The sequence below is a fragment of the Oxyura jamaicensis genome, chromosome 1 (genome assembly GCF_011077185.1).
Source record: "Oxyura jamaicensis isolate SHBP4307 breed ruddy duck chromosome 1, BPBGC_Ojam_1.0, whole genome shotgun sequence".
Taxonomy (NCBI): Eukaryota; Metazoa; Chordata; class Aves; order Anseriformes; family Anatidae; genus Oxyura; species Oxyura jamaicensis.
In genome coordinates this window covers 74,445,718-74,458,966 of record NC_048893.1, presented here as the reverse complement: position 1 = coordinate 74,458,966, position 13,249 = coordinate 74,445,718, and the positions used below count along the sequence as shown (strand labels likewise).

At 40.9% G+C, this 13,249-nt stretch overlaps 1 protein-coding gene across 2 annotated transcripts in view; it reads right to left on the bottom strand.

The window, feature by feature from the left end:
- Positions 1–13,249, bottom strand: part of LMNTD1 (lamin tail domain containing 1) — a 184,123-nt gene that overhangs the window by 26,842 nt on the left and 144,032 nt on the right. Inside the window, exons 1-2 of one of the 2 annotated variants that reach the window (XM_035321507.1) lie at positions 1,304–1,412; positions 681–788 (exon numbers count right to left, since the gene is read on the bottom strand). In XM_035321507.1, the coding sequence (XP_035177398.1) occupies positions 681–788; positions 1,304–1,401 (206 nt within the window). In that variant the 5' untranslated portion in view covers positions 1,402–1,412. Of the gene's footprint in view, positions 1–680; positions 789–1,303; positions 1,413–13,249 lie in introns of those variants that run through there. The other variant, XM_035321516.1, reaches the window with a different exon arrangement.

Sequence of the window (13,249 nt, the reverse complement as noted above, 5' to 3'; positions counted from 1 at the left end):
ACTCATCCCACCAGGTTTCAGTTATGGCAATGATGTCGTAGCTGTGGGACTGGGCCAAGACTTCTAGCTCATCCATTTTATTCCTCATACTGTGTGCATTTGTGTAGAAGCATTTCAGATGAGCCTCCCTACACGCAGCATCTTGTGGAGCTGACCGAAGGTCCTCACTGGCACACAGTGCCTCTGATTCTAGCGCACCATCCCTTAGCTCGTCACCGGCATGCCTGGTATTATCCCCTCCCCCCTTCAACTCTAGTTTAAATCCCTATCTATCAGCCCTGCCATCTCCTGACCAAGAAAACAAAGAGGCTTAAAAGGGCTGTTACGGGACTTTTCTCCAGAAAGGGAGAACTGGTAGGAACTTGGGAGGCAAAAGTGTGTCTTTTGTGGCTTTTCAGTAGCTTTTTGACCAATGTGGCAATGCAATACTCTGTCAGCTTCTTTAAAAAGAGCCTTTACAAACCTGATATTCTTTTTCCTGAGGTAGAGGACTAATTAGCTGTGAGGAGTGGTGGCGGAGACCCTCAGAGCTAATGAGGTGGAGACCTTTCTTTGCCTACTTTAAAACTCAAAAAATCTGGGCCTGACATCTGCATATTCAAACAGTTTTAAAACAAACGTGCAGCAAATCAGGAAAAAAGGTAAACAGTAACTGTTTTTTTTTCAGTTATCTCTCTGACCTGTTTTCCAGGCACATTTCTGGGTAACTCAGTTTCACTTTCCAGGAAGACATAATTCTCCCGAGCCTCCTTCTGTGCTTACTTCTTGGCAAGAGGATCTCGTGCTTCCTAAGAAAGCAATCACATGAAATTAGGGGAAGAAAGGATTTGAAGCTTGTGATTGTGTCACACCATTTATCCTAACACAGACTTCAGATCTGAAAAAATGAAAAGTTCATTCATATTTTGATCACTGATCGAATGTTTTACAAGTTTGGCTACATATAGCACTAAATTTATGAGTGAGATAGGAAGGTGGCCCTATGAACTGTAGTCTTTCAGAAGCGGTCCTCCATTCATTAAATCTTAAAAGTCAGCCATATGTCATTAGTTTCTCAGGTAAGCATGTACCTTTATATGTCATTTAAGTAATGGTGAGATCATTTATAATCAATAGTCACTATAGTTAATCTCAGTGCAGGAAAGATAAACAGAGATAATGTTTCAGTGCATCTCTTGATGTAGAGGGAGTGGAAGTTCTCTTGTACCTACATACACAATGGAAGTTCCTAAAATAACCATACAATACCATGTACTTTAAGGACAAAACAGTAAAATCCCAAATTTGACCAAACCAAACTAACCTCACAGCTCTCAGCCAGGAAAAAGCTGAGAGAAGCAGTATCTCCGCATACTCAAGGGTACACCACTCTGTTGGGAAATGCTCATCACAAGACAGCATGAGTCAGGTAAACTATGTCATACACACAACGGAACAATTTGCTCATTGACCATCTTGACCTTCTTTAGTTTCTGTATAAAGGTAATATTCTTTTGTACTCTGCAAGTGAATTCAGCTACTTCTTAGCTCAAGTAGGACAGGTCACTGCCCCAGTGCTGAGCATCACATTTCCAGCATCACTATTTTTCTTTTACCAAGAGAAACACCTTCAGAATTTTATCATAGTAGCATCCCAAACAGTTTGTGAAATCAGTAACATAAACTATGGTTTCAAAGATTAAGAGACTCCATATTAATTATGTACACACAGTACATGGTGGTTTAAACATATCTGGAAAACAAATCTTAAATCAGACTTGTTTGTAACAGGCCCTGGAGATCTCATCCTCCTCCACAATAAATGAGTAGGTCTGCTGACATCTATGTGGTCCGATCACTGCCCAATCAGTGTATAGGAGAAGTGAACTTGTGACTGCTACACTACACTAAACTTGGTAGCACGAGCTTTACAATGTAAATATTTTGAAAAGAGAACAACCAACTCAATACTAAAATAGTATAATTTTAGTCATGGTCAAGAAACTAACAAAGGAAATTTTGCAACATAAAACCCAACAGTGCCACAATACACTTATAAACAGAACTAGCTATTCTGCCTTAAAAGACATCCCAAATGCCAAACACATCATTCTTAACATATAAACAGGGACAAGAAATAAACTTAGGAGTCATGATTTCCACTTCAAGGAAAGACAATTTATCTAGCTAATGTAAAGAAAGCTTTGCCTTTACTCTGATTGGAGTGATGCCATTTATGACCTCATTTAAAAATAAATCTAGACTATTGTTCATACGTTTCTGAATCACAGAGACAAACCAAGTGAAGCTAACTGAGGTAGCCTTTAGGAGAGCCAAACCTGAGCATGTCTACAGTTTTTCCTTTCCCAGAGCTTTTCCTGACATTCCTTCTGCAAAATAATGACAGCATGTCTGCAAAGGCCTACCTGAGCTGCTGCTGCCACCACCGCCAGCCAAGCTCCTCTCCCTGCTGGTGGAGCGGCTTGGCTTCTCACGTTCAGATGAGCAAGTCCAGCTGACGGCCAGCTCTGCTGTGGGGCCCTGGAGGTGCTTTCAGCCCACCTGCCCCACTGCCTGCCAGCCTTCTGCTTGTGCTGCTTACTTGCTTGTTTTACTGTTGATATACATTTCTATTTTGATATACACTTCTATTTGGGGTTAAAAGTGCAGTAGGGAGGAAGTGTGGGAATTCATTTAAAAGAGCATGTGCTGCCCCATCCATGTGGCTGCTGTGCATTTTGGGAAAGCAGTGGCAGAGCTGGAAATCTGGGTGCCCAGCTCCTGCCACCAAGCCTTGAGTAGTCAAAGAAAATGGCAGGTGAGGGGTTATTACAGTAAGGATCACACTGGTTTTCACACTCACCATTCAAATCACCTAGGGTATCCAAAGAGAACCCTCCTTACCATTCTCAGGAACAGTGAGATATTGTTGTTGCAGGCTTCTCTTCACAGCATTTATTCTAGCAGTATAAGAGTTCACCTTTGCAGTCTGAATGAAGGGGAAGGTAGGGAACCTGCTGTCTCCATCCCCTGGCTGCAGCTGAATGCCAGAATGGGAATGGCAAGAGACATATACATCAGCCCAAGCCCCTACCACAGCTTAGCCAAAGGGTTGGCACCCCTGCAGCCGCGCGGCGCCCCCCCCCGGAACCATGCCACTCACACAAAAAACTGCTGAGGATGTCAAGCCAACCACTCCTCCCTCCACAGAAAGATCAGGACCTTTGGCTGTCCCATCACTCCAGTGCCACCACCCATGCAAGAACTGTCCCCAGACTCTGGGGCTGGTGTGGTACCAATGGCTGGGCAAGGGGAGTAGGGAAATCCACATAAAAGAAGCCCACATACTTTTCCCCTTCTCCTCCACACCTGCACTGAGGAGTTCACAGCACTAGTCATGGATCAGGGTGATTGCCGCATTAACAAGAGGCAACCTCGGAATCAAACTCAGAGCTTTTGATTTCTTAGTTCTACATGGCAGACTAACAGAGGGGACAATAATAATTAACCCTGCCTCCTAAATGTTAATTACAAAGGCATAGGTTTGATATCAGACACTCATTTCTAGTGAACTTTAATTAACCTGAAAGTCTAGTCTTATTTTATGCTAAGACTTATTATTAAATAAAACAAAATATTCTGATATTTAGATTTGAAACACATGTAATCTGTGTTTGCAAGCTGAGGTAGAGGAGTCATCTGTTTGATACACAAATATTTTGCTCAAATACACAGCTATTTCATTTTTATTTTGAATTTATGAGTTTTTTATTTTTGAATTTTTATTTTTGAATTTATTACCATTATTTACTAATTTTGCTAATATTTTATTATATAGAGCACAGCTTTTGGTAGACTCATACATGGTAAGACTATTGCATATATACTTAAATCTTATGTATATGCCTTCACCTAGGGGCAGCTCAGGTTAATCGAATGCTGATTGAGTGTCCAGTTTGCCTGAGCACTTCAGATGGGTCTACATTCATCACTTCCAGGGTGAAAATTCATCTTGCTCTCAGGAGTTGTTTCCTAATCAGCTGACTTCAATTCAGTTGGTTGCTCCCTCTGACCATCCTATGGCTGACTGCATTCTTTGGCTCCCAGTCACACTAATTGACCTCTTAGTCAAAAATACTCCAGGTTTTGGTGCTCTGCTCACAGCTAATTGCACCCTCGTGGACAATTTTGGCTGAGCATTTTCCAGTATAGGAGAGAACACTGAGAACAGTGTCTTAGGAGGCATTGTAATTAGAGTATAAGTAGAAATAATCTGTATGAAGGCACTGCATGTGGTCACTCAATCACACACTAGCAAGCTAGACAGGCACAGCAATTAACAAATGGGCCTGTGCAAGATTTGGGTAGGGGGTGCAATTTGTTCCATGTAAATAAACACAGTAGTTTAAACACCATCTTATCAACCCATTTTTGTGCTGTCCAGCAGCAAACTAGTACCCTTCCACAGAAGACTATTGACATATATAGTCATCTCTGTCAGTTGTCATAATTAGGTTTTGTTAGAAAAAGCCCACCATGTTGCCCATGGCTGATGGAGAGATATTCACTCCAGCACCTCAGCTGGCCACTGCTGCATGACATTCACATGGGGACACACACTCTTCAGAGGTGCCATGAGATTTATTAGGAGCCAGTGAGATCTGGATTAGGCTATAATTTAAAATGAGGGTGTCAAGTAGTTGCTCAGCTGTGATTAAAAATTAAAATAATACTGTGTATGTAATTTGTACAAACAGCAGGGAACAATTTGAATAGCACTCAGAAACTTATCTTTGTCAAGAAAAGTGTCTGTTGTCAGAAGAGACGAATTAATTTGGAAAAGTGCATTCTAGTCAAGATGTTGTTTCCATTATCTGTTACTCAAGTAAATTAAACACTATATAAAGTTTATCCAGGATTGTTAAAGGCCTGCATGCTATCAAGAAACGGTTCCTTAGGAATAGCTCTGTCTGAAACATTGAGGAAATTCAGCATGTAAAAAAAAAAGCAAGCAGTTTGCTTTCTGAAAACATGTACAGTCCTTTATATTTGGAGATTTACCTAGATTTTTGTTATAGACCTAGCTTTAAAGGTATATGCTTTTGCATATATGATCTTATTCCAGATGACTCTCCAGAAATGTGAAACACATCAGACAACATGCTTAGGAAGCATGAAAACTCAAAATCTGAAAAGCATTCCTTCTGCCAGGCTTTCCCAAGAGATTTACTTGTACTCTTCTGCATCCAGTACAAGCCCCCAAACCCCACCTGCATGCTCACAGGTGGAGCTACTTGAAACACCTCCTGCAAGGTTATAGCTTTCCCAGGACAGGCAACCATGCTGCCAGCCCTGTGCAAGAAGACCCAACAGCTGCCTGTAAACCCAGGAAGTCTGAAAAGGATCTGTGCTAGATTTAGGCCTTTGGATTTGGAAGATAAGCTTGATATAAACTTCAGAGTGTCTGCGAGGTTCTTTCATTGGCTATAAACAGGGCTCTGTATTCCCTGACAAGCGGGACTTTAAACCTTCAGTAAGGATCCTTTGTTTCTTGAAATGTAATTGTAATTTTGCAGTAGCTTGAGTTGCATTAAATAAAAAATCAATCTTTTGATGATTCCTGTACTAGGACTGAGGTAGAGCTTGGTGGGGCTGCCAGTTTGAAGGGAGATGTGACAGCAGTACTGCACCAGCGTGCATCATCCTGTGCATGCCCTTCTGGGAACCATTTGCAAAGAAAAGCAGAGTCTGATACCTTCATTCCAACTGAGCTATTAAACATCACAGTTCATCAATGAGCTTGTTGACATTCTCTAATATCCAGAAATCAAGGTATAAATACAAAGTTGAGATTTGGTTCAGGCTGATCTGTAAAAAAAAATAGACTACTACTTTGGTTCAGAATATTTCTTCTTTTTTAAAAGCTTTCCTATAATTATTAAATTAATATCAGTAATAATAATACCAATAATATTCTGATAATGTCTTTGCTTCATAGAGTTTGAAGGAACAGCAGAGGGCATATGTGGTCTTACAACAAGGAAAAACCTATTTGAAAGAGCAAGTTTTTAGAAATATAAACTTTGGTATCTTTTCCTGCGATATGAAGCACTTGGCGAAAAAGGTTATTCTTGTCCAGTTAATTAAATCTCGGCAACAAGAGTGGGGCTGCCTTTAAAGGTGCTATTAGAAACTGAGCAGACAAAACAGCTTTATAAACCACCTGCCAGCAGCAGAACAGAAGCAGTATGTCACTTTGAAGTCTCATCATTATGAGATAGTGTAAAACCCAGCTAACAGCCTGCACTGATGCCTTGCCTTGTCTTGATGGAGGTGCTGTGCCCAGGCAGGAGGGGTACCGTGCTCTGCCCCAGGATGCAGGGCGCCCGCCTGGGGGAGCTGAGTGGCTGACGGCTGGTGAAGTTTTAGGCTCCTGCAGCAGAATTTGGTTCACAAAATGCCTATTTTTAAAGCTTGCCACTGTTGCTGGTATATCAGAGAGAAGCTGCAGTATCCTGACATTCCAGGCATGCCTTTGCCTGTTTCCAGGCTACCTCTGTTTGGACATGTGAAGTGCTGTAGACTCGGATGTGTTGCTAAACTCAGGACTTGAGCACAAAGGAAAGGGACTGGCCAGACCTGTGTGGGAAAAAGCTTTTGAGGCTGAACAAATATATGGCATTGCTGATATCTTTCCCTAAGTCCACATTTCCCTAAAGTCTCTCATTGGGGAAGTGCTGCTGGAGTACCTTCAGGATCCAGTGTACAGGTGGAAGTGGTAGCAGCTTGGAGAACGTGTTTGTCATGCAGTCCTGGCCCGTATCCAGCTTTTCTGGATGGATGTGCAGGTTCTGCTGAGCATGGTGTTGCTATGACTACTCCCTTAGCACTACCTGAGCCCGCTGTATGCAAAAAGCAGGCAGATGCTTAGGCAAAGTGTAGTCAGCATGGCTAATGCAAGGCAGACCTGCTCTGAGTCATGATCAGATGGACAGTGACTGCAAACACACCACATTAAGGCTGTTACTGGGGACCTGTAGTTCTGCAGACACCTCCTGGGAGAACAAGGCTGCAAGATTCAGCTGGTTTCTCCACCAGTTCTATTTCAGGTGGCACAAAGAGCCAGCTCCCGGCTGCACGCAGCATACTGTGCTGAGGGAGACAATAATTAATGTCTGGATCATTAACAACACTACCCAGGGGTACACCTACTTCCATGCGTATTTTCTGCTCCACAGTCTTTTTTCAACTTGTGTTTTATATAGGTGCCTTAGTATCACCATGCACTGCCATGTTTTGTTTTGTTTTCAGCCATTCACAGGCATTTGAAAATTCAGACAAGAGCTTTAGGTCTCATACCTATAAAGCTCAAAGACAGACTGGAAACATCCTTTTCAGGTTGTGAAAGCACTGTTTTCTAGACTTAGGTTGGCAGGAAAAAAATTGATCACATGCACGTTTCTGAGTATAAGATATTCACTCAAAATATCTTTGAGTGAAAATTTGGTTTTCTGTTTTTGAGTATTCCACAGCATGAAGGCAATACTTAAAACTCACAGGGCAAAGAAGGGGCTTTCATCACAGCAGCAAAATGTTCCTCCAAACTTTAAAACCTCTTCCATGCACCATTTCTGACTCCCTTGAGTGGAATCCCTCACTGCAGCACTAATTCTCATGAGCAAGGGGTAAAAATGGGCTGGACATCTTGGAGTGGTGCTTACTTCATGATCCAAACCATTTTCATGCACCATTTTGCCACAGTGGCAGAACTTTGTGTTGCTCCATGGCTATGAGCATACCATGGCCATGGGCAGGCAAGAACGGCCTCAGGACCCACACCTTGCAGACTGGCCGAGAGCTGGGACTGATGCTGTGACAGCTGATACTGTTCCAATTTCCTGCCGCAGCATCAGCACAAATTGCCTCGTGGCTAAGCACACATCTCAGGAAAGACAGAGCAGTTATTTTTTAGAACAGAAAAAGCAATTAAAAAATATATTGTTGAAAGATGATGTGCAAATAAAGGCCATTATATAAAGCAGTCACATATATATGTATATATACACACATACAAATAAATAAATGGAAAAGTTACTGATTGTGTCATGATTCTGAGTTATGTCACAGGAGACAGACAAGAAATAGCTCAAGTGCCAAGTAAAATTAGTATTTATTTATTTATTTGTTTGTTTATTTTCCTTTGGAAACTGACCAAAACCATTAACTGGAACTCCCAAACTAACCTTCAGAAACATTCACTTTCTCCCAAGACCAGTGGGAACTCCTCCAGTTGGTATAACCACATGACAAAAACTCCTCCTTTCCAGAACAGAACGAGATGCCTGGCATTCTCCAAGTACATTCCTACCTCCCGTCCCTACCTGACTCCCACAACAGTTTCCTTGGATGTGTGAAGATTTAAATGGGTTGCCCTCTCCTAAAATAAATTCTTCTGTATGACGTTGTTTTTTATATTTTATTAGCTATTTCTCTGATGGAATAAAAATTCAGATTATGGTGTTGTAGAAAGCTATTACAGTGATAACATCCTCTTGCTGTGTTTGGTTACACTGCAGCAAGCATGTTTTAAAAGATGAGAAACTTTTAGAGCAGTATTCCTCTGAAGACAGCCATTATTATTATGTGTTGCAGTTATTCCTAGAAGCCCTGCTGAGATTGTACTAGGCAGCTTTGAAATCCACAATGAGACAAAGGCAGAGAGGCAACTTAGGCGCAGAGACTCATGCAGTTTCCGCAAGGGTGGCTCCTGTAGGAATAAAAACACATGTCCTGACTCAGGTACTGTCCTAATTCAATAAACTTTGAATAATCTCTGCTTCTACTCTGTAGCTTGAATTACTTCTGGTAGTTTATACTGAGAAAACGTTTATCAGTCCTTTCAGGTTCAGTCAGGCAGGGTACAGATCTGTACCATTGGAATATCATGCTTATGTAGCCATCAAAGGCTGCAAAAGCTTTCAAAGAGGCTTCAGTTCAATCACTAGAGGGGAGATGAAGAGAAATACATGTGCATGAAATGAAGCTGCATGAGGTAGTATTGTGGGTATTTGCAGTTCCATGTGTTTCAGCACTACGTGGTTTGTTCCTCTTTCCAGGTGCAAATGATGCTCTCAGTATTAACACAAAATGAGGTAGACAAAAGATTCCCATGCCTGCCAAAAGGCTAGCTTCACAGTTTGAACTAAGCCATTTCGGTAATATTCATGATGCAATATTCACCAAACAAGAAACTTATTTCAGGAGTAATTTAGGTTCACAGAATCCTAAACTCCTCTGGAAGTCTATGCTCGTGATTCAGAGGAACATCAGTTCCTGAGGGACTCTCGTGTCCCTGTGTCCACATACCTGCATCTGTAGAAGGACAGTAATGTTTTGTGCATTCCTATAAACCTAACAACCTATGGAAGTATTATCTAAATGCAAGCTCCATGCAGTTTTCAAGCTCATAGGCAGTTTTCAAAGGAATTCTTCTATGTCTCTGGTGAGTGTGTGTGCATATGCACAAGGGCATGCATGTTTCAGCAACCATCCTGGTGCATTCTGATGGGTGGCAAAGGATAATTTCAACTGGCCTTCTATTAAACAACAAATAATTACAAATATAGGGATTTTTACTTGACTTATTGATATATTTTTCACTTGGTGCATGTGTAAGTTTTATTATTAACCCTGTGGAAACCACTGAGCTGAAAGGAAAGAAAGGTTGATAGAACAAGAAAGTTGATAGAACAATAAAATGTTTTTCTTCAAAGATTAATCAGATTTTAAATTAGGCGATGAAAGTAAAAAGAGCATGTGGAAAGGATCAGAATAAGTACATTCTTTATCTTCAAAGAGCCTCCAAAAATTAATAAGCAAGTGGAACTGGAACAACCTCAAATGTGTATTACAGAAAGAATGGGATTTCCAGAAGTTTTCATGGGTGGCCTAAAGCCTCCTCCACTGAGCACTGACCTGAGCGAGACCAGATGGGGGCCACACGAACACTGGAAAATCCCACAACAGGCTCTTGTGCTGAGGAGCAGCTGCTACGGAGGACGGTGAGGGTCCCTGCGGAAGATTTCCAGCCTAGATCAGGCTGCAAAAATTTACTGCTCCTCAACTCTTTTCCCTGATGGACACATCTCCTTGCACTAGCCTCACAGGTCCTCCCCACTTTCTGTAGCCAGGAGGGATGGGACAGGTGTGCTGCAGAGAGCCAGGGTCCTCCTCTGTTCTGCCAGGTTGTTTCTCCCCATCCAGCAAAGCGAAAATAACTCCCCCTGTTGTAGCAATCCCTTTCTGTTTAATATTTATAGCAATCTCTTTCCACTTAATTCTAAGTACAGACCATGAGAACCATATTTTCTCAGATGCCTGCACAGCCAGAACCCTTGGGCAGGAATTTTCTTTGGGAGATGATCTCAACCAAAAACACATAAGAAGACACAATTTCTTGTGTGCTGAAAAAGGCCATTGTTAGTCCTCTCCAGGAACCAGCACAGGAACTGCTTCCCAGGCTTTGTTTCTTACCCAGTGTATCAGTGCCTCTCTCCCCTCTCTGAAGGACACTGTATACTACAGTGACAAGTACTAAGGCTGAGCATACATTCTCACATGTCCATCACTTAGCACCAAGTGAAAAAAAGTGTTCAGAAATATTTATTAAAATTACTAGCACATTTGATGAAATATCTGTATCAATTAATTGCTAATAAGTAGTTCAAAGCTGAGTCAGAAATGAATTAATAATTTAACACTAATAACTTATTCAATAAATTTAGCCCCCTTTGTCTCTTTCTGAAATGACTTCCTGAGAGTTATCATCTTTTTGTGTCCAGGCAAGGATCTTCAAATCTGTCTTTGAAATTACTTCAGATCTTCCCTTCCCTTGAAATGTTATTATAAGACTGTTCTTACACAATATATTACAAGTATTTCATACTAAAAATTCAAGCACTGTTGAAAATTATGAGGGGTGAAATGTATTGCTTTTCCCATTCCCTTACTGACTGTCATTTAAAAAAATGTTTTAAGAACAACTCTCAAACTGCATTCTTCAGAGACAGACATCAGGGAGGGCAGAGGGAGCAGGTAACTGGCAATTGAAATTTGGGAATATATCACAGTTTTTCTTCTTTGGCTACAAAAAAATGTCTGAAACAGCATTGCACTGTAAAAAACACGTTACTGTGAGATCACTGCATTTGCAGAAAGATACACATAGCGTTTTAGATACCACCTTTTTTTTCTTTTCCTTTCTCACTGCAGGAAAATAATGGCACAATCAAAAACACACAGAAATTACTGGAAGCCTTCAAGTCTTTTAGTTGACTTCAGAGGGCTATTTATGATATCTGAGATGCCAACACACAGAATTGCTTGGTAAATATTGACATTTTAAGGACAGATACTCCATAAATGTTGCGTACTTTGTGTACCCAGCTTCACATTGAACAGGGTCACAAAAGAATTCAAAATGTCTTTCCTTCTTAAACTGCTCCATAGTAGTGATCAAGTAGGGCTTGAACAAGTTGAAAGATGGAAGGTGTAAAAGGGGAATTAACCAAGACAGTGATCTTTGTGTAGTGTACCCAAAGGACTCCATGACAGAGGATCCATGGGCTTTCAGAGAATGAAATCTCTGATCCATGTGGTTTCTATCCAGGCTGAAGTCTTAGCATTAGCAAACTAAGCCACAGGCTACAGACACTGCACTTGCTTCCATATGAGAGAAAATAAAATTAAGCAGCAGTCATCACTGTTGGATCTTAATGCCTGTCTTGTATTAATTTCTCCCCACTGAAAATGGTTGATCAGCATAATACTTTCTCCGGTTTGCTAGAGATTTAGGGTTTGTATATAATACTGCTAGCTTGGGAAGATAACTGTGCTTTGATGCTCGTTTTGTTAATTATTTCAATGCAACTTGATATAAAATTTTGCTCATTAAATATTTCTAGAGCTGAGCTTGAGGATGGCATTTGGGGGTGGTTTTCTCTGAAGTTCAGGAGACATTGCATCCAAGGCTTTAAATGCCACTAGCTAGGATATAGGACCGAAGAGCAACTGCTAGTTCTGCTACTGAACTGCAGTGTCTTAAGAAAATCAATTTATCTTTTTGTACTTTTTTGTCCATTTGAAACTAAACTAGTGCTAATACTAACTTCCCTTGTAATGCAGTTTGCGTAGCTTGAGTTTGGCACCTGCAAATTGTTAAATGTTTTTCTTTGGATTTGGCCCACTTTAACTTAGTTTTGAATGATTAACTCACAATAAATATCCAGCTCTTCATATATATAAGATGCCAACCAACACCATCAAAACTACTGATACAGACCTACACGGAGCAACAATTATAAACTTCATACTGTATAGGTAACTAGCATTACTTCACAAGTAAGTAATTCACAAGCAATAGCACAATGCAAAAAAGGACGTAAACTTTATTGCCAAAGTGTAGAAGAAATCCAAGAAAAATAAAAGAATTTTTCAAAAATTTCGTAGGCCAGCACTTACTAATCTAGCTGCTTACTAGAGCAAGAAGGAATTCTCTAAAGGCTTGCAGAGAGCTGGAGTTATCCATTAACTGCATTGCAGCTCTAGATCTCAAGTACTGCACAGTCCCTTAGTGTCAGTACAAAAAAAATACAGGTGAGGGAAGAGGCTGGACTCACAGCCAGTCAACTTTACCCAGGCACGCAGGGGGAAATACATCATCTCTTCCAAACTGCAATGACTAACTTCCATTCACCCTTCTATCCAAAGAGAAGTGGTAGCAGAGCAGCGCTTACAAGGATCTGAGCAGGTCTCCTCTGAGCAGTGTTGCTTTCCCCCAGAGGCTCAGTCAAGCCCAGAACCACTAAGAAAACATGATCAGATTATGCTATGTATTATGTTTCTATACATATTGTGGGTGGTTGCATTCATATAAAAATCTGTTTGATGTCCATTAATCAAACATGCCTGTGATGGATTATAAAATGAACTAGTGATTACAGCAACTCTGAAATGAAACTTTTCAGCTCTTAAAAATGAGCTGAAGACCCACCGCAGTGAAGTGGCTGACTAATTATTTGTATGTCTTTACATAGTTTTTTTTCAGCACATAAAGACCCAAATTCCCCAGTAACCACAGACCAACTCCATTGCAAATTGGGCATCAGAATTTCTCTGAGGTACAAAAGAACCTAATCTATACAGACAGCAAGCTGAGAAAGGAGTGAGACAGCAAGCTGTATTATATTTTAATTCATTAATAAAGGCCTTG